Here is a 22816-nt window from a genome sequence, read left to right as displayed (position 1 = left end):
TTACCACGCATAGCATTACATCGCAAGTCGTTTCTACGACTTGTGCTAGATGGCGCGCAACACCAGGGAATATGTTGTATTTTAAATCCAACACATTCCCTGCTGTTGCGCTAACTGGAGTAGGAATAGTAATTTATACTATTCCTAGGTCCAGTGCGCCATCTAGCGCAAGTCATAGAAACGACTTGCGACGTAAAGCCATGCGTGGTAAAAATGCGGACGATGTAACGTCCGCGTTGTAACCTACTGCGGGGTAATGGATGGCGTAGTAATGTCATACATTCCACCATAAAAGCAGGAGACTCTTCATAAATAATTCTTCGAGTATCTCAGGGTTTTATCGACCAGTTCCAACTGAGTCAAACTCTTTAATTATGTGGTTTGTTTACAGATAGTTTTTCTTTCATGTGTGCTGTTTCTAATGGCCCACAAGACGTGATCCTTTAATGGGCTTTTTTACCCACAAAGGTTTATAGTTCCTCCCATGGCACTAAACTGCCAGGCCATCCCCTGTTGTGAAATTCTACTTTATAACTTTTGCTGATGTGAATTTCCATATAAATTTACACTATTTTGCTAACGCAGTTCGATATCACTGAAGGCCAGATGTATGACACATTTTACTGCACGCAAATGGCCCATCGGGCCATTTATAACCAGTAAAATGCATTTTCCGATGTACCATCCCTATTTTGCGAGTCGGTAACCTACTACCTATTCACAAAATATGGTTTGCAAGTCGCTATTGGGAAGAGGTGTCTAAAGAGCGTCCCTTCCAAACAACGAGTCGCACTGGTATGTATGAATGTTTTGCAACCAGGAATGTGGTCGCAAAACATTGGCAGATTACCACCAATTTCAAATTGATGGTAAGCCATGCACGAGGAGGAAGGGGTCCTCAACCCTTGTGAATGGGGCCTCCAACAGTTTTTCAGAGCAGGCAGTGGTCCACGGACCACTGCCCACTGTAAAAAAATAAAAAGAAACCTTTTCATTTTTTTTTTTTAAATGCATCCGGTTTTCAATTTAAGGAAAACGAGCGGCATTAAAAAACACTGCTTTATTTAAAAAGCAGTCACAGGCATGGTGGTATGCTGACCCCAGCTGGCCACCATCCTTGTGATTGCCGGCTATTGCCAATGGGTCGCAAATTCAGACCTGCTGCATGATTATTAATGAAGCAGTATCTTTATGACCCATTTGGGAATCGCAAACACTGTCTGAGTCAGGTTCTGCAACTCGCAAATTGCGAGTCTCTAAAAATCGCAATTTGAAAGTCAGAGCACCTGAAGGTAATACACGTGGCCCTATATCCTTCTAAAGATATTTTGATGCTGAACTTCACCATAAATATTTACAGTGGATGCTAGGGTTAACATAAAAATTGTTCAAGCACCCATAATGCAAAAATAATTTTTTTTAAACTGTAATCTTAAAATGTATAGCAGTTGTTTCTAAAAACTAAAAGTAAAAAACTCAGCAGAAAAAAACATTGTTAGGAGTTTGATCTAGAACGCGCCATACAATTTTAAGTTTTTCTCCTGTGGGACGTGACTGTAATTATGATGGACCTGTAGAGAGGCTGGCTACCTTTCTGCTGTAAGAAGTTGGAGAGATAGGCTCGGTGGCAGACGATCAGGTATTGGAGGCCTTGAAATTTCCTTTACAAGCCCTCCTTAGCGATAAAATCAAGGCATGGGAGTGAAAGTCTGAGTAGAACTTAAAGAAAGAAGATTTCGGAGGAAGGTTTGCTTTGCAAGTTTCCTGACCCTCCAAATGTGTACTTCATACACTGCATAGAATACACACCCTTGGTTACAAAACAGGCGTCCATCCGTTTGCCAGCATGAGTAACACCTGAGGTCTGCCATGCAGTAGTTGAAAGTTTCGGTCATTTAAAAAAAATCAGTGTAAACTCACAACCAAAAAAAGCACATAACTTACACATGAAGTAATTTACACCTGCTTCTGTGAATCAGAAACTACAATGAGATCACGTCATTGAAAATGTGTGGTGGCAACATATATATGTAAGTTTATTTATGAGCTACATTTAATGGGATGCTGTAAGCTTGAATGTTAACAAAAATAATATAATACTTAGTAAACAACAAAGGGCTCAAATGTTGAAAAATTAAAACAAAGTTCCAGTGGGTAAAATTATGAAAACACAGTATGAGCCCAGACAAGGCTGAAGCCGAGATGTGACAATGAGGCTGTTGACAACATGATGGAACTGCCCATCATCCAGGCTCTCGATGAGCTGGAACCTCACTTGTGGCTCAAGTCGCTGTAAACATCCGGTCTGTGGTCCTGCAGCTCCTATGGGAAGAGGAGAAAGAAGGGCTCATGAGAACAGGCCTGGGGCACGTGGCTCAGGGCATTGGTAAGGGCATGGGAGCTGTTAGTACTGCCTACTTAAGGGGGTGTCATTCCCCCCTTACATCAAACATGAGGTTGTCACACTTACTCATGTATACAAACCTGTAGACATTACCAGGCATCATGGTTCAGCAGCAGTCCAGAAAGGGTTAGCTTTCTGCGCTGCTGCTAAGAGTTTGTGAGTGTCTCTCATGCTACTGGTCGACAGAGTGCTGCCCAACTCCTAGTGTGTTGTTGAGCCACCAATGATGCTGTAGTAACTAGTAATCTGTTGGCTCTGCCTTTTTTGTATAGTTTTTAATTCTTGCCTTGTACCAAAACCCACACAATTAGGCGTGAACGCCGTTGTGTGTGGTTTTAAACAGCTGAAGATCTTTTGACTGTGTGCTCTGTTTGAATTTGGAGTTTCCCTATGCAGAAGTCTTTCATTTTCCCTAAAAAGTAGGCATTTGTTTATGCATAAGTGCCATTTGTGTGATATTATGTTATCTCATGGGATATCCGGGTATGATTTGCCAGCTGCATGCAGCACATTCTGCCCATGGAAGGTCCTTTTCAGCTTTTTGGCGTCTTGTGTTTTTTCACATGATTCTTGTGCTATCACTGGAGACAGGCGTCTTCTTTTGTGTACAATGATGTTTTACAAATAGTGTGTTCTAGTGCTGTATTTGGTTAGCTGATAATTACGTCTTATTCATCGAGTTGCAGGGTTTGAGCTGGGTGCTTAAGGGCAAAGGGTGGAGGCCTTTCCCAGTTGCTTACACATCTTTTGTGTCAATACATCTGCCCAGTGTGAGGCCGGTGGAGCTGCTTAGGGGCATGTTTACGAGATTAGTGGCACAGGGCAGCAAGTCACCTTGCTGTGCTGCCCTGCATCACTCGGAAAGGGCAGGAATGCATCATATTCATCCAATACACCACATCTTGTGCTGGAGCCTTTTTGGACGCCTAGCACCAATGCAGGTATCCTTGCACCATCGTGCAAAGTTGTCTCCGTTGCATGGAAGATTGTTTTTGTGCAGGAAGGGCAACCTTCCTGCACAAAAACAATCCTCAGAGGCTTTTTCCTCTTTCTATGTGTGCTGCAGAATGCAGCACATGCAGAAAAAGGAAAACATTAGGAGAAATAAAGATATTTCTCCTCGCCTGGTGAGGCGTAAGATTTTGGCGTATTGCCAGGTTTAAAGTCCTTGTTAAATCTGGGAATGCATCAAAAACCATGGGAGATGCGTGGAAACACCCACTGCAACACCCATGGAACGCATACTGCAACGCCCATGGATGACCTCTCTTGCGCAGAGTAAGGCAATGCAGCGATTTGCACTGCATTGCCTTACTCCAGATTTATGTAGCTATTTCAAAGCCAAGCAAGGTAGCTTTGCGTGGCTTCATAAATCTGACTTAGAGACATGCGTCACGCATGTACCACTTTGCGTGGTGATAACGTGTTGCAAGCCTCTCATAAATATTCGCCTTAGTGTTTGCTGAGAGTAGTAAATCCACATTTAGGAAATCTATTAGGCTCTACCAAGCTGCGATAAAAGCTGCTCAAGTAGCTTTTGTCTCCACTAAAACAGCCAATTTCTCCATCTCCTCGAAAAGACATCTTTAAGAGCCTCAAAGACATTACTGAGCCTACAACAACTAACTCTCTTCTCCAGTCACTTCTGTTGAGCTTAGTAATGATGTGGTTCTTTTTTCCAGAAGAAAGTCATGGACCTATATTCCTCTTTCCCGGATCCACCCAATCTGGTGGATTCCCCTTGTAGAGAATCCTTCCTTGACGTTTAGAGGGTCCTCTCAGTATTTCCTAAGCTCACTGTGAACCTGGTAAATGATCTCCTAAATACATTAGAATCTGGCACTCCTCTGGACCCTGCCCCTCCTCATATCCTCAGGCAAGGTTTGGAATGCATTGCCCCCATCCTGACAAAGCTGTTAAACCTCTCCCTCTCTTGTGGGCAGGTTCACTAGCAGTGGAAACATGTAATAGTCAAGCCACTTCTTAAAATACCCAATCATGATCCCCTCTGTCTGAGCAACTTCAGGCCAATGTCCTTGCTAGAGAGGAAGGAAAGAAGGAGTATATTAGAGTTGGGCAGTCTGTGAGGGACAGTCAACGAGACAGTTTCATGTTGCCCTCACACATCCCAAAGGATGTCATGCTTCATCATAGGGCAGCTGCTCCTCGTCAGGCCGGCGCTGCAAGGCCTGACGGGTACCCCGATGGGTCACTTTAGCAGAGATCTTTTGCTTATGCCACTTGATGTGTGCAAAGGATGTCTTGGTGGGGTGGGGTGAAGTGTTGGTGTGGAGTGATCTAAAACTGATTAGGGGATATCGCTTAAACTTTTAATATATGGATTGCCCTGTCAGGTTAAAAAACGTTATAGATTAGGGCTACTTCAGGGGTTATGCTGTGCCATCGTAGTCTGGCTTTGTTACCCTTATTGAGGTCAAACTTTGGTCAACATGTATGACACCCCTGGTGGTCCAAAATGACTTCTGGCGCTTCTTCAGGACATTAAAAATTGATGAGTTTCCTACCCCACACTTGCGTAAAAAAGTAGTATCCTAATAGGGGTACCTACTTTTCTTATCATTAAATATTCAACCTAGATAGAAACAGGGAAAACAATGCAAATAGTGATGGCAGTATAATTATAACACTTGTGGCATAAGACCTTCTTATTGACCAGAATGTCCCATATTGTGGACCAATGTGTGTGTCTGGAGCTGAAGTGGCCACCAGATGTAGACAGACAAACAGAGACACGCACACAATATATAAAATCCTGAATATGCATACTGGCATGTGATATCATACGCGTTAGATTTACCTCTGTATCATCTCACAGTATCTAATCCCAACCCGTGTCAGCCCTTGTCATTTAAGAGATATTACTTTGCTGACTCACAAATGCTAACAAGTAAATCACAGATTGGCGATGATAGCCACATGCCACCTTAGTGGGTGAGTGAATGTATACAAGAAATCGGGGCATGCCTATATTGTGAGACTGGCCGTTTTTCCCATACTTCATGGCATTGGTATAAGAGAAACTGCATTACCAAAATTGGTGCTATAGTGCCCCATAGGAGGAGGCAGAGGTGCTGTGTACTAGCGTGCTCAACTGAATAACGGGGAGAAATGGACCTTGTAAGTTAACTTTCCAAATAGGTTTGTAGCCGAGCATCAACTCTCGGCTCGGTTTCGTCTCATCAAATTAGTGTCCTCCCCAATACTCGTTTTTTGAGTGGGAGCTTCTTGCTGCACCTACCCTGCTACTCCACTCTCCCGAAAGATTCCGAAGGGCGGTAGAGACGCTTACACCGCGGCATCTGGCCGGACTGCCGAGGGAAACCCAGAGGTGTCTCAATAGGCATGTCTGGTGACCATGATGGAGTGGGTACTTGCTGTTGTCTAGTTGCTAGATATCAGTGATGTATCAAATACAATGGCCGGAATCATATGTGTATATTATGAATCCCCATGGACATAGGTATTAATAAAATCCATTTCTATGTTGCGTTTTTACAGAGTGCAAAGTGAGTTTTCCTCCTCTATTAGAGGATTATGTTAATTATTTTGGCACAGTAGTTCTCCAACGAGATCTGGCGCTCCCTTTTGATTCCATTGGCGGAGGAGAAAGACGTGTATATTTTCTAGCAAGAGGTCATGACAGGGCCACTGGGCACATGAAGTTGTGGTTATGCCATGATACAGCTGGCTTATAGTAGGTTTGGCTCTTACTCCTATACCGATGTATAATTAATGACTCCTGAGCACGTCTGGTAGATAGACCCCCGTAATTGGCTGCTGATCATGATGGTTCGATGTGATTATTAAACATTTTCCATTTTCATTGCACTGTTCAGAATTAGGTACCATACTGCTGTATCTACACTTCCATCCAAGGAATTGCATTGTTTAGACCATTGTAATTAGTGTGGAGATGGAACAGCCATCGTTGTTCTCGTATGAACAGTGTGGTGGGGTTCCATGTAGGGTTTGCTTCCAAAATCGTCCACTTCAAGTCTTCAGTTGAATGTCTCAATTATTTGAAGTGGTTACACATCTTTGTGGCATTGTGTCCATATCTTATAGCGCTCTTGTTTCCCCCTATTCTTATTTTGACTGGCCTGGTTGTCATCCTTATATAGAACATTTGACACAGGAATGTGTTGAGATAGATGCAATTCTTGGTATTGCAGTTTGTGTGTTGTTTCTGTGTCCATGATGGTTTCCCGGTTTTCCACCATGAGTCATAAGTTCAAACAAACAATCAGAAAACATTGGCCAATGTTGACTTTTGAGACTGATTTTAATGGCATTTTCAGCAATCCACCGATGTTTGCATACACGAGGAGTAAGAACATCCAGGAACTAATCCGTCCCAGGATTGTTGCACCCATCACACCTTTTCGAGGAACAGTCCCCTGTTTAAACTGCAGTAACTGCAACAGTATCATCAAGGGCAATTCAGTTGCACACCCAATGAGAGGTACTCCCATCAAATTGCATGTCAATGCCACTTGCGACACCAACAATGTCATTTATCTACTAAAATGCCCTTGTGGCCTGGTATATGTTGGCAAAACCATAAGGAAGATCAAGGCACGCATACTTGAGCACAAAAGCAACATACGCACAGGCAATTTGAAATCAACTGTGGCCACTCATTTTTTAGAGAAACATCATAACATCTCGCAACTGAAATTTATGGTTCTGGAAATTGTGATGAAAACGGAGGGCAGAGATAATGACACCTTTCTACTGCAACGTGAAAACCACTGGATTTACAAACTGGACTCTCTGAAACCGAAGGGTCTCAATGACCGCTTGAAATTCGCTTGCTATTTATAAACACTTGCATGTGCATGCTTGCAACCTTTCTTTCGATTTATTTTTTCACCATTTATTATTATTTTCTCACACATTTCTTGTAGTTTGTTCTTATCACATTCTGTTTCCTTTTCATTTGTAAAGCACGACGGGATTATGTTTCACCCAATCCATGGATTATTTCATTCACACCGTCCCCGCATTAACACATCCAACATGGCGTCGTTTTTTCCTCACTAATCCCAAATGGTTACGCGGTCTAACAAGCGCTCATTTCCGGTCTGCACTGGCTTCCTTTTGCTTTTTATACGCGCTGCATGTTGAGCGGCTCCACACGTATCCTGTGACCGTAGACCGGCACTGCTGTTTCACAGCCCGAACCGCTGATTTTTCACCTCAAGGTAAATGCTTGATTCAAATAGGAGCACTTGCGTGTTTAATTTTTCGCACGCGAGCTCACACTTCATTAACTTAGTAACGTTACGCGTTTCACTTTTCCGCTTGGAGTGTGCTTATGATTGATTTTCTCATGGCGCTAAGTAGCTGTAAATACCTATTTTTTGTCCGTCTCCCCGTATTTTTTCCGAGCACTGAAAGTGGCTTTTTCTGGGTTTACCTCTTCGACCATTGTTGGTAATACAGGTTCTCTGTTTCCCTATCACTGCGATTCTAGCTTCACACGGCATGTTTTCTTTCGTTTTTGAATGTGTTTAATTAAGTATTGCAGCGCATGACAATGTGGTAATAACAGCATCAAGGTACCGTTTGTTAACGTTTTGGCAGGGACCTCCATTGACTTTTGTTTTATGGCGCAATCACTCATTGAAACTGTTGAGTTATACACATGTATCTTTTTGTTTAGAATCCCCTGATGAAGGGCCAAATGGGCCCGAAATGCATTGGGAACATGGCTATCAGATGATATGGAATACATACAATTTCATTATCACTGCATTAAAAGTGCATGAAGCATTTTTGGATTAATCAGCGATCAATAAATATTTCGACTTCAAGTATCTACTACCTCTTCATTCAACGTCATATCTAGACGGTGTAAATATGCCATAAGCTTTTGCTTGCAGAGGTGTGCCCAGAGGGACGTTGCCTGCTTTCAGCCAACGCATGAGAATCTATTTTGTCCTTTCACACTCCCTGGGTTATGAGAGTGATACCTCAGAGGCACCCTACAAATTTGTCAATTTGTTCACTTCGCTTGGTCTGTGCACGACCCGACCATTTTCTGGATCCATGTAAATTCGCCCAGATGTAGTGTCCTAGAGTGCTTAGTTGAAGTACATGGGGTATAGTTCCCACAGGGATGATGCCCGCTTACAGGAGGTAAGTTCCAATGGGTGGTTTGGGGCGTGGACTTCGGTGCAGGGACAGCATATCGATGCAAAAATATTGACTTGCACAAATATCGAGGTAACAATATTGTGGGTCAGAAATATCGACAGACAAAATATCGTGGTCAAGAATATCGATTTTAGGTAAGTAATATCGATGTTTAAAATATTGAAGTGTTCAATATCGTTTGCCAAAATATGGTTGTTAAAAATATCGATTTTTTATTAATGTTTTGTATTTTAGTATATCTTTTATATTTATGTGATGTATTTTTTAGGTATAAGAATTGTTTATATTTTTATCATTTGTGTTAAAATTTGAGTAGTTATTAATTTGTTTTAATTTGAATTTTGTGTTTTTAGTTCTGTAGCGGGGTGTGGGTTTATAGGGGAATAGGGTGGGAAGTAATTTAATTATATAAAATATATACATTATTTTAGTTGTTATTAGTTCCGTGGTGGGTTGTGGGTTTATAGGGGAATAGGGTAGGAAGTGATTTATTTATATTAAACGTATTGAATATTTTTTATTTATTCATATTTATTTAATTGGGATTTTATTGTGGTAAATGTGTAAAGTAATTTATTAAAAAATAATCAATAATTTGTGGTTAATTAACTTTAATTAATTAATTGGCAAATAATTATGGGAATTGTGTAATTAGTTTTAGGTGTGTGTTGTGGTGTCTATAGGTGTAAATGTTGGGAAGTAATTTATTTTTAATTGATGAATTAATAATTAGTTTTTTATTAATTTTAAATAATTAATTAGTAATTAATTATGGTCATTGTGTAATTAGTTTTAGGTGTGTGTTGTGGTGTTTATAGGTGTAAATGGTGGGAAGGGTGGGAAGTAATTTATTTGTAATTAATGAATTGATAATTAGTTGTTAATTTAAATTAATTAATTAATTATTAATTATGGTAATTGTGTAATTACTTTTAGGTGTGTGTTGTGGATATTATAGTGTTAAAGCATGTGTATTTAATACATTGTTTATCATTTTTGTATTAATAATATTTTTTAATTGATTATTAATTTTGTTAATTATGGAAATACATGTATATAAAACTTTTGAATTGTTTTTATTGGTGTGGTGTTATAGGGTAGGAAATAAAATAAATACATTTATGTTTTAAAGAATGTTTTTGTTTGTTAATATTTGCTCCTTTTAAATAATTATTGTTTCTAAATGTATTTATTAATTTATTTTATATATTTGTAGCTTTTTGTTATATGTAATTTATAATATAATGTGTGCTTTTCATATGTTTAATATATTTAATAGTATATTTTTATATTGTTTATTTATTTTATGATTTAAAAAAAAAAATCTATTGTTTTAATGTTATTAGTAATTTGTGTTTCTCTGCTATCCAGCACTTTCCCAAATGTTGCACTCACTGGAGTGGGAATAGTAATTTTTACCCCTCCGCTATCCAGCACTTTCCCTATTGTTGCACTCACTGGAGTGGGAATAGTAATTGTTACCCCTCCGCTATCTAACACTTTCTCTACTGTTGCCCTCACTGGAGTGGGAAAAGTAATTTTTACCCCTCTGCTATCTAACACTTTCCTCACTGTTGCACTCACTGGAGTGGTAAAAGTAATTTTTACCCCTGTGCTATCCAATACTTTCCCTACTTGCAGGAGTGGGAATAGTAATTTTTACCCCTCTGCTATCCAGCACTTTCCCTACTGCTGCACTCACTGGAGTGGGAATAGTAATTTTTACCCCTGCGCTATCCGATACTTTCCCTGCTGTTGCACTCACTGGAGTAAGAATGGTAATTTTTACCCCTCCGCTATCCAACATTTTCCCTACTGTTGCACTCACTGGAGTTGGAATAGTAAATTGTATTCCTCCGCTATCGAACACTTACCCTACTTTTGCACTCACTGGAGTGGTAATAGTAATTTTTACCTCTCAGCTATCCAACACTTTCCCTACTGTTGCACTATTTGGAGAGGGAATAGTAATTTTTGCCCCTTCGCTATCCAACACTTTCCCTACTGTTGCACTCACTGGAGTGGGAATAGTAATTTTTACCCCTTCGCTATCCAATACTTTCCCTACTGTTGCACTTTTTGGAGTGGGAATAGTAATTTTTTCCTCTCTGCCGTCCAACACTTTCCCTAGTGTTGCACTCACTGGAGTTTGAATAGTAAATTGTATTATTTTGCTATCCAACATGTTCCCTACTGTTGCGTTTATTGTATTGCGAAATGTCAGTTTTAACTTTTGTAAATAATTTAATATTTTAATTTTCATAGATTTTTTTCAATTTAAAATTATTGATATATATATATATATTTAATTTGTATATAATTTTAAAGTTAAAAAAAGTTAAATATATGTACATGTGTAAATTAATGTTTGTGTATTTATATTATTTTAAATTAAGTTTATTTGTTATATTTAGTTAAAATGTATATTACATTTAATTTATTCTGTTAAATATAATATTAGCATTTAATATATTTAATATATTTTATTTATATATATTTTTAAATCGATATTTTTTACATCTATATTTTTTACTTCGATATTTTTGATTCAGTATTGTTGTACTTACCCGTTTAAGTATAGGGAGTCAATATTTTTGCATTCTATAATTTTTCATTAATATTTTTGTCATCAATATTTTTAACATCAATATTATGCCAGTGAGTCGTGGACTTCTTAGCCCATGGCCTAGTGTGTACTAGCTGATCCTTCAAACTAGATGTTCTCTTGCTAGCAAAGCGTGAACGCTCTAGCTCCAAGTCACCTGTATTGAGGATTTTCCAATGTTTTGTAACAATGTTTTTAACCTTCTTACAAAGAGGTGTGAATATAGTTATAAATGTTATGATGTCTTCCATTGGGCGTATCGTGTTTCTCAGTAAGGCCTCTTGGTTGTTGTTGCGGGTTCTCTTTTCAGCCTGTCTGATTAATCTTTTAGGGTAGTTTCTTTCAAGTAAGTTCTTATTGAGGTGTTTAGCCTGTTTATCATAATCTCCAAGGGTGTAACAATCCCTCTGAAGACGTTGGTGCTGGCTATAGGTGTCAGGAAGGCTTTTGCCCAAGATGCACAGGAGCAGAACGACGTCAGTTCCCAATGCCCCACTGCAGTTTCCCAGCAACATATTTGCAAGCACTTGAACTCTGAGGAACCCACAGGGGGGAAAGGGGATGGACCAGCAAAGAGACAGCCACACTACTTCTGAGCTTCTTATAGGTTGCCTTGCTGTGTTGTGTGTGTTGGAACTGTATCAAAAGTTTATTATTTTAATCTCTCTTTATTCTTTAAAAAACATTGACCTTTGTATTATTTATTTAAATCAGGCAAACCACACCTACCCTGAGTTTTGGTGACCTATGCCTCTCTTCTTTCTTCGTAGTTGTGACTTCTGCCTATCTGTAACTGTAAGTGCAATATATATATTGTCTATATATCTATGTTTAAGTATTCTTTTTCTCTTTCTTACAGGCTCTCACCTTTTCTTGTACAGGTGGCACTTATGAAAACTTCTATTTGGGTACTGGTAAGTAATCTCTTCTTATTCTAATACTCTTTCTCTCAATAATTAGACACTGCCAATTGTTAATGATTCTCTTTTATGGCTTGTATTCTAGCAACCACTGTTATTGGCTTTTCAAATAATGAAGGAAATAACATGGGAAAATTCTTCCCTAATTACTTTTATAATGGAGGGTCTATATACAAGGTAGGTGAATTTCCACTGAAACTTAGACTCTCAGGAACTAGAAAATAAGCTTGCTCTTCTCGCATTAACTGTACTTCTAAAACCACGGATACTAGACTATGGGCTGAAATAGCAAACTAATTTTTTAAGCACGAGCGTGTGCTCTCGACTAATGTACTAAACAGAAAACTAAGGAACTCCTCGTCTATACAATAACGGAAAAGCACGCGTACTTGTGCTGGCTCTACCCCTCTTTGAGCAACACTACTCTATTTAAGGCTTGGGGTGTTGCTAATGAGAGAGAGAGAGAGAGCGTGCGTCCATTGTTCCTCTGCAACAAAACACTCCCAGAACAATGGCTCAGACATGAGTGGCTCACGTACACTAACTGCCAGTCCAGAAATCAGGATATATACTGAGAAAACTTTGAAGAGGTACGTGACGCCAATTCCCTATCTTTTGTGCCGGAGTTTGCTGAAGTGTCTTCTCCCTCGGGTTCTTCAGGTGAAGTGCGCACTTCGGCGGGCGCTTCACCTGGACATTCTAGATTGCCTTCCATCTCAGAATCACTAGACTGCTGACTTGATGGTCGCTCTGTGGTGGCCATCTTCAATTTCTTCAGAACTCTTGTTCTAGGTAAGTAATGGCCCCTTCTCATTCTGAATGGACCTCATAATCTATTTAGACCCATGGAGAGACCTTTAGGATTGGATGGCTGTGTGGTTCTGACAATAGGAGAGATTCTCATGGAGTGCTTTTGGGAGGTGACTATCGAAAGATAATAGGCTATTGCAGTCAGTGTTTTTTTTGTACGTTCTTTTGTGTACTTGGCCTTAATTAATGCAGATTAGAAGGTCCAGGAATGGATTCTCTGTGTCAGAGATCAACCTTGTAAAATGTAGAAATGGGTCAAGGGAGTTAATCCAGTTCCCAAATACCTCACAGCTGTTCTCTTCTCCATTCCAAAAGATGAGGATGTCATCTATGTAGCGCTTCCATGAGATGATATTTGTCTGAAGTGGATGGGAGGGGGAGAGTATGTACTTTGATTCAATATTGGGCATGTATAGACAGGCCAGACTGGGGCAAAGGTACTCCCCTTGTTTGGAGTGTGGCAGAAGGGATACTCTGTCACTTAGTGGCAGATGTCCGTCTCCCATATCACAAGTGCACCTCACTCTACCCAATCTAACCCACTCCAATCTTGCCCTCTCCACTCCATTCCACCCCAATCTACCAAACTTAGTTTCACTACAATCTACCCTGATCTACACTACTCCACTCCAATCTACCCCACTCCACTCCAATGTATCACACTCCTCTCTATTCCAATGTACTCCACTTCCCACTACTCAACTCCACTCTACCCTAATGTATCCCAATCCACTTCAAACTACCCAACTCCACTGCATCATAGTCTACCCCAATCCACCATTCTTCACACCAATCTTACCCACTTCACTTCACTCCAATCTACCCCACTCCACACCAATCTACCCCACTCCACTCCAATCTATCCCACTCCACTCCAATCTATCCCACTTCCCTCCTAATTATCACACTCACCATAATCTACCCCACTCTTCAATTTACCCCACTCCATCTACCCCTTCCCTTTTACCCTAATCTACCAAACACCATTCTACCCCAATCTACCATAATCTACCCTCTCAACTCCACACCACTTCACTCCAATTTATACCACGCCACCCCAAAACATCCCACTTCACTCCATCGTAATCCACCTCACTCCACTTCACTCCAATCCACTCCAATCCACTCCACTCCAATCTATCCCAATCCACCCCACACCACGCCAATACAACCCACTCCACTCTAATCTACTAGACTCAACTCCACTTTAATCTACCTTACTCTTTCCCACTCCACTCCAGTCTACAGTCTATCCAAATTTTCTCCACTCCGCTTCAATCTACCCAAATTTACCTCACTCCACTCTACCCGACTCCACTCTATCCCAGTCTACCCACTTCCAATCTACCCCACTCCACTCAAATCTACACCAATCTACCCCACTCCATTTCAATCTACCACAGTCCAATTCACCCAATATAGCCCACTCCATTCTACCCTAATCCACCTGACTCCACTCTGCCCCATTCCAACCTACCCCAATGCACTCTACCTCAATAAACCCCCTTCACTCTACCCCAATCTACCCCACTGCAGTTTACCTCTCTCCATTCTACCTGACTCCGATCTACCCCAGTCCAATCAAATCTACCCCAATCTACCCACACTCTATTCCAATATGCAACACTCAAATCCACCCACTCTACCCTACTCTACTCCATTCTACCCCACACCCCTCCAGCCCAATCTACCTACTCCACTTCACCCTAATCTACCCGACTCCACCACACTCCAATCTCCCTTGCTAAACTCCAGTCTATCAATCAATCAATCAGTGACACTTATAGAGCGCGCTACATACCCGTAGGGTCTCAAGGCGCTGGGGAGGGGTGGTGCCGCTACTGCTCGAACAGCCAGGTCTTCAGCTTCTTCCTGAAGGAGAGGTGGTCTTGGGTCAGGCGCAGGTCGGACGGGAGGGAGTTCCAGGTCTTGGCGGCCAGGTAGGAGAAGGATCTTCCTCCTGTAGTCGCTCTTCGGATGCGGGGGACAGCGGCGAGGGCGTGGTTAGCTGATCGGAGGTGGCGTTTGGGAGCGTAGAAGTTGACTCGGCTGTTGAGGTAGCTCGGGCCTTGGTCGTGTAGGGCTTTGTGTGCGTGGGTGAGGAGGCGGAATGTGATTCTCTTGTTGACGGGGAGCCAGTGAAGGCCTCTCAGATGTCCGGAGATGTGGCTGGATCGTGGGATGTCGAGGATGAGTCTGGCTGAGGCGTTTTGGATCCGCTGGAGTCTCTTCTGGAGCTTGGCGGTGGTCCCGGCGTAGAGGGCGTTGCCGTAGTCCAGTCGGCTGGTGACGAGGGCCTGGGTGACGGTCTTCCTGGTCTCTGTGGGGATCCACCAGAAGATCTTCCGTAGCATGCGTAGGATGTTGAAGCACGCCGAGGAGACGCTGTTGACTTGTCTGGTCATGGAGAGGGAGGAGTCCAGGATGAAGCCCAGGTTTCGTGCATGGTCAGTTGGTTTGGGTGCGGTGCCCAGGGCGGGGGGCCACCAGGAGTCGTCCCAGGCGGAGGGTGAAGGGCCCAGGATGAGGACTTCCGTCTTGTCCGAGTTCAGTTTCAGGCGGCTGGTCGTCATCCACTCGGCTACCTCTTTCATCCCTTCGTGCAGGTTGGCTCTGGCGGCGGCGGGGTCGTTGGTCAGGGAGAGGATCAGCTGTGTGTCGTCGGCGTAGGAGATGATGCTGAGGTGGTGTTTGCGTACGATGGCCGCGAGGGGGCTCATGTAGACGTTGAAGAGGGTGGGGCTCAGGGATGATCCTTGGGGGACGCCGCAGATGACTTCGGAGGCCTCTGACTTGTACGGTGGTAGGCGGACTCGCTGTGTTCTTCCGTTGAGGAAGGAGATGATCCATTCCAGCGCCTTGTCCTGGATTCCGATGTTGCTGAGGCGCCGTATTAGGGTGCGGTGGCAGACCGTGTCGAATGCCGCGGAGAGGTCTAGGAGGATGAGGGCCGCTGTTTCTCCGTTGTCCATCAGGGCTCGGATGTCATCTGTGGCGGCGATGAGGGCGGTCTCGGTGCTGTGTTTGGCTCGGAAGCCGGACTGTGAGGGGTCGAGGGATCCGTTCGTCTCGAGGAAGGCGGCCATCTGCTTGTTGACGGTCTTCTCGATGACTTTGGCTGGAAACGGGAGAAGCGAGATGGGGCGGTAGTTCTTGAGGTCGGTGGGGTCCGCTGTTGGTTTCTTGAGTAGAGCGCTGAGTTCGGCGTGTTTCCAGCTTTCAGGGAAGATGGCGGTGTCGAAGGATGTGTTGATGATGTCTCTCAGGTGGGGTGCGATGACAGCGTCGGCCTTGTTGAAGACGTGGTGAGGGCAGGGGTCGGTTGGTGATCCGGAGTGGATGGAGTTCATCGTGCGGATGGTGTCTTCTGTGCTGATCGGGGTCCAGGCGTGGAGGGTGGTGGTGGGGGGGGGTGGCTGGTCGGCCGTGGTGTGCGTTGGTTGGTTGTTGAAACTGCTGTGTATGTCCGTGATCTTGTTGTGGAAGTATGAGGCGAGGGAGTTGCAGAGGTCTTGTGATGGGGTGATGTCGTTGTTTCCTGCGTTGGGGTTGGAGAGCTCTTTCACGATGTTGAAGAGTTCCTTGCTGTTGTGTGCGTTGTTGTCCAGCCGGTCCTTGAATGCTGTTCTTTTGGCGGCGCGGATCAGCTGGTGGTGTTTCCGGGTGGCCAGTTTGTAGGAGGTCCTGTTGTCCGGTGTCGGGTCCCTTTTCCAGACTTTCTCGAGGGCTCGGCAGTTCTTCTTGGAGCTCTTGAGTTCGTCGGTGAACCATGGGGCCTTCTTGCTGCCGGGTCTGTTGGGCGGGGTCCTCAGCGGGGCGAGCTCGTCCGCGCAGTTGCTGATCCACTTCGTGATGTTATCGGCGGCCTGGCTGGGGTTCGCTGAGCTGGCCGGAGGGTGTTGGCTCAGGGAGGTTGCGAGCTGGTCTGCTGTGATCTTGTTCCAGCTTCTGCGGGCGGTGTGTTGCTGGTGTTGGTGGGTCGTCGTTCTCTTGAAGGTGAAGTGGACGCAGCTGTGGTCCGTCCAATGAAGCTCTGTGGCGTGGCTGAAGTCGATGTCTGTGCTGGATGAGAAGACGGCGTCGAGTGTGTGTCCGGCGAGGTGGGTGGGGGTGGACACCAGTTGCTTGAGTCCCAGGTTGGCGAGGTTGTCGAGCAGGGCGCTGGTGTTGTGGTCGTTGTTGTTCTCCAGATGGAAGTTGAGGTCTCCCAGGAGGATGTAGTCAGCGGAGGGGAGGGCATGCGGGCTGACGAAGTCGGCGATGTCCTCGCTGAATTGCGTGCGTGGTCCAGGGGGTCGGTAGATCAGGGTGCCTCTGAGGGTGGTCTTCGGGTCGGTGTGGATCTGGAAATGCAGGTGTTCGGCGGTGGTCAGGGTGTTGTCGGTGCTGGTCGTGAGACGGATGGTGTTCCTGTGGATGATGGCGATGCCTCCTCCCATCTGGTTGGCGTTTCGGTCCCTCCGGACGATCTTGTAGCCCTCTGGGATAGCGATGGCGATGTCGGGAGCTGAAGAGGCGTTCATCCAGGTCTCCGTGAGGAAGGCAACGTCAGGGGCTGTGGCGTCTAGGAGGTTCCAGAGTTCGATGGCGTGTCTGTGGACGGAGCGGGTGTTGAGCAGGATGCACTTGAGGTGGGTGCTGCTGGTATTCGACTTGGCGGGTGCTGGTACGGGGCTGGTCCGGGTGCTGGAGAACTTGCAGGCGTGGCAGCTGAAGGGTCCGTGGGTGCGTTCTGGAGTGGCTTGGTGGCAATCAGGGAGTCGGCCGGTGTTGAGTGCGGTGAGGGTGGCGGCGGAGTACGTCAGGCGGGTCGGTCGGGGTCCTCGTGGGCCAGGGGTCCTGGCGCTGGTCGCGATCCGGTCGCGGACGGGCGCAGACGGGCTTACCTTTGGCGCGCCTTCGGCGCACAATCGGCGCGCCCGCTGCGCGTGACCGCTGCGCGTTCGCACGGTCGCCATTTGAGGCGAAGTGCGCGGGTGGGCGGAGCAGCTGGGAGGCGGGAGCGGGGAGGGTACAGAATACAAGAAAGGGCGGGGAAAAGCGGCGTTTGGCGGGAAGGGAGGGCGGAGGGCGGCGGGCAACCAGGGAAGGAGGCAAAACACGGGGAAACGGAATACAGCGAAACAGGCACAAAGATTGGTCAAAACAAGGGAAAAAACGGGTTAAAGACAATCAGGCACAAATTCGCGTTAAACAAAGGTCAAAACAACCGCAGCGGCGGCAGTCCGGAACGAGGCAGCAGCGAGGCACAAGGAAGCAAGGGGCACACGCAGCAGCAGGTGGCCGTGCGGCGCGGGGGTGTCCCACAGTCTACCCCACTTCACTCCACTCTGCCCCACACCACCCCACTCTATTACAATCTACTCCACTCTACTCTATTCCAATCTACCTCACTCCACTTTACCCCACTCCAGTCTACCCCAATCCACTCCAATCTAAATCAATCTAACCCACTCCACTCCAATCTACCACACTCTTTTCCAGGCTGACCCAATGTACCCAACTCCACTCAAATCTGCCCCAATCTACTACACCAGTTTACCCCACTCCACTGTACCCCACCCCATCCCAGCCCACTCCAATCTACAACACTTAACTTCAATCTACTTCACTCTACTCCACTCCAGTCTACTTCATGCTACCCCACTCCAATCTACCCCACTCTATTCCACTCCAATCTACCCCAATCTGCCAAACTCTGGTCTACCCCCTTCTACTCCACTCCACCTCGACCCACGGCACTAACTTTTAGCCATGCTAATCAACAGTCACACAGGTGTACAACATGGCTGAAATATTTCCCAAAGCCAATAGCTCTCACATAGGTAAGACCTCTTGGCTTTGCCAATGCTTGTTTCGAAATTCTGTCTTCACCATGGATGAAAAAAACTCTTTTTGAGCCGTGTGACATTTATCAGGCTTACACTCAAGTACAAAGTATTTACTAACTGCACGTTTATCGCAGACCATATGTGAGATTTGTAAGAATCTGCAAAGAAAACTGGCGAGTCGGTCCTCAGGAAAGGCCTTTTCAAAGTCCCACTTATTACCAAGAAATCCTCTTTTTAAAAATGAATCCCACATTGGGTTAAACAACATTGCAAGTCATTCTCCATAACAAAAAATAGATATTAGTTACCCGTTGAAAGTCTCAGTCATGTCATAATGGTTTATTGCTTTTTATATACACAAATATAGCTATGTACATAAATATCAATATTCATAAAACCCGTGCGCTACTCATACCATAAACCAGACAAAAAATGTTGGAGTCTGCTGTTTGGTTTAATCACAAAAGAGTCTGTATCTCCAACTTTTATATACATCCTATTCCTCTTCCTTGACTCAATTTCTTGTCAATATCAAATGAAGTGTACGTGGGTTACAACTTGTCATCAACGTCATATTTCAGTGGATTTATTTAATTTTTACCTTCTTCAAGACAACACATTTATAATCTTTTTCTACAGCTCAGGCATAGTTCAAAATCAAGTATGATGAAAACCTCACTTTTGCCTCATATTATGGGACAGCCAAAATTTCCACTTTATTTTAAATATTTATATTAATAGCAATTGCTTATCTTTACTTGTACATTCAAGAGAGGCCACTTGAACTATGCAGCAGAGGAGGAACAAAATTTGCAGCAAGGCTAACAAAATTCTGTGGCAATAGAGGACACATTACACAGCCTAATGTGGCCCATCTTGCCGCAGTTTTAATTCACTATTTTGTCATCTTTACAATGTTATCTCTAACTGGGCAGAGGTTGAACCTCATGAATATCTGTTTAACACTTAAATGCAGCAATCAGCAAAGGAAAGGTGAACTGCCTCCTGCACAGCAACACGTGTGGTAGCGGTCTTACTAACTTTTGGTCTGTTTAAGGAAAAACCCAAAATGTTGTTGTTAAAATCTGCAAATTATATAATAGATGATGGAGTAGGTGGCAAATTCATCAAATCCCTAATTATGTGGAAAACGGTGCAGTTGCTGAATTGCAGAATTCCAGTACCTAATAATACTTGGTAAGTCAAGAAGGACGACAAACTCTCCAGAGATGTAGGGCGGATATCAGCTCCTAATATTTAACCTTTGCATAAACATGAATATTGATCTCTGGTAAATACAGCTGGTGATGAAATATTCTAAAATGCTGATCATAGGCGGATCTTAGATTAACACCGTTCCGGTACAGTCACCCATCTTCATATGCAGTGCTGAAAGAAGGTGGCATTTTCAGAGGTCAACAAAGATGTTTCTAAACTAGTTTAGTGTCATGGTACGCTTGGCCATCTTCATATGTAGGATCTTCAAGTCTTAAACCACATCCGCACAATCACATCCCTAGCGTAGCTAATGGTGCAGTAAGAAAAGGGAACATGAAGGTAGGATTTTTGTGGTATAAAATGCCGATGCCTCAAGGCTGACTGAGAATTCTTCTTCAAATGTTCAATCTGACTTGATTGCAAAACCTTCTTTCCAGCTGATATCTTTGTAGGTTTAATTGAACTATAACATCATGGCTGAGATCTCATCCTCCAGGATAGACTAAATCGCCTTGGTCAGCAACTTCTTCATTGATGCATCCTTGTCAATAAAGAAACCTTTACTGATTTTGCTGCTTTTTCATTGACCCATTGATTGTTTATTTCAAGACCCATATCAGCCACCTCCAGAGGAACATCAATATCTGGCTGCTCTTCAAACAGAAATACTAGGCTTGTTGTTCAAATGACTAATATAACAATTTCCAAAAACTCGGAGAGGAAAATGATTTTACTCAGTAACCACACAGAAGAAAATGCGCAGTTGGAGATCAGACATGCATCTAACAAGATTGATCAAGCATGTGTGTAAACAGGATTTTGAAATAACCTACCTACTGGAGATTAAAGCAATTTTTTCACTTGCATCCTTCTCTAGCACACCAGTCTACATCTCGATCTAACCTGATTACTGCTATTATCTACTTACACTGATTTTGTCATGCTTATTTATTTGCATATTGTGACTTTCTAGTTCGGAACAAAAGTGTAATCCACAAAACTTTAAACATTAAAATTCTGGCATGGGTACAAAATGGGCTTTTAAGCATGTTACCCTGTTCAGATTTTAGCATCTTGTTTACAGTGTGTTGGAAGGGATACTCTGTCACTTAGGGCCTTATGTAGGTAAATTACATTTACCGATTCTTAAATACCGAATTTTACCGATTCGGTATTTATGAATCGGTAAATGTAATGTAGGTAAAAAAATACCGATTCGGTAAGTGTCGGTATTTTAGAATCGGTATTTACCGATTCGGTAATGGTAACCTGTATCTCATTGATTCCTATGGGCCAGGAGGCCAATGGGAAGCCAGTTACCATTACCGAATCGGTAAATACCGAATCGGTAATGGGGGGAGCTCAATCAAGGGTGGCAGGGTGTCACATTGACACCCTGTTGCACCCCTGATTCCTGCATGTGTGCACATGTGGCACACATACATGCCCTGAGGGCATGTGTGTCTGCCACATTGCACACATCTAAGGGCCAAATAATGCCTTAACTGAGACATTCGTCATTTACCACCAACTTTCAGTTTCATTTCTGTATTCGGTATTTACCGAATCGGTAAAATTACCGATTCGGTAATTTTACCGATTCGGTAAATTACCGAATACAGAAATGATCCCCCTACATATCAAAAGCCTAAATACCGGTCGGTAACGGTATATTTACCGAAAATCGGCCGTTACCGACCGGTATTGGGCTACCTACATGAGGCCGTTAGTGGCAGATGTCCGTCTCCCGTATTACAAGTGCCATAGGCTACAATGCACACCCCGTCAGTTGAAGAGTAGCCCATCTGCCAAAGTCTAAATACATCATTTAGTCTGGCAAACATCTCCTCCAGTTTACATCCCAGATTTGAACATTGTGTATTTGTGCACAGCATTTCTGCTAATTTGAAGTTGACTAACTGAAATGTTGAAGCAGGACCAGGAAAGATTTAGTCCAGGAGTTATTTTTAAGCTTCTTGCAGAAGCTTGTGAATGGGAGGAACTGGAACTCAAGAGTTTCAAAGTAAATGTGCCAACGCTGAGAAGGCACATCCTACGACACTGACATCCATAAAGCGAGGAATTACCAATTGATTGGCTAAATAAGAGAAAACATGCCTACTCGGTTGACCCAAGCTATGGCATTTGCACAGAAATTAAGGTGATAAGTTGCGAAACACCCTTTAAAAAGCCCCTAGAATTTCGAACTTCACCCTATCTTCAAGACTTTGGAATAAGGGAACTAAATTCACATAAGATGCAAATAAAATATCCAGATTTAATGACCTAAAATAATATTTCCAATTCAATAGTTTGAAAGGTGGCAAAAACCCCACTAGAACACAGGGAGGACAAAATGAAGGAGGGAATATCTTCCCAGCACTGCACCGAAGGAGTAATTGACTGCTTACTCATGGCAGGATCTGCTAGGCCATTGATGACCCTAAATATCTCCTTGGTGACATTTCTGACAGGTAAAATGTTCTGGTCATTGCCCATTTCCTTCTTATTTATATATTCAAACACACTCTTCAATAACTCAACAATAATTAGTTTCAAAGAGTTAACCACTGAAGGAAGGCTAAAGGAAACCTGAGAACAGCATCTCGGATGTAGGTATCATAGTGGAAGGACAAATATCAAGCCTAAAACATGATTCCACACTAAATGGGCTCCTTAGTTTCTTGATAAACAGGTATACAAGATCGCAAGTGACAAGTAAGTAGATGGCAGGATTGGTTTATGGCACCAATTGTCATGGGTAGAATGCTTGAAATGATCGTAACAATTGCCCACATTTCAATCTATAATTTTCTATCTCGTTTGTGTCATTAGAGATGAAATGAAA

General features: G+C 43.5%; 1 protein-coding gene across 1 annotated transcript in view; it reads right to left on the bottom strand.

Annotated features, from left to right (window-relative positions):
- Window positions 1-2010: 2010 nt before the first annotated feature.
- The window catches only part of TYROBP (transmembrane immune signaling adaptor TYROBP), a 234721-nt gene continuing 213915 nt past the window's right edge, over window positions 2011-22816 (bottom strand). The window contains exon 5 of the mRNA XM_085614298.1: window positions 2011-2322. Within this exon, the coding sequence (XP_085470424.1) occupies window positions 2272-2322 (51 nt within the window). The 3' untranslated portion in view covers window positions 2011-2271. The remainder of the gene's footprint in view (window positions 2323-22816) is intronic.

The sequence above is a fragment of the Triturus cristatus genome, chromosome 7 (genome assembly GCF_964204655.1).
Source record: "Triturus cristatus chromosome 7, aTriCri1.1, whole genome shotgun sequence".
Taxonomy (NCBI): domain Eukaryota; kingdom Metazoa; phylum Chordata; class Amphibia; order Caudata; family Salamandridae; genus Triturus; species Triturus cristatus.
The sequence above is the reverse complement of the archived record's forward strand: the minus strand, read 5'-3'. Positions and strand labels throughout refer to the sequence as shown.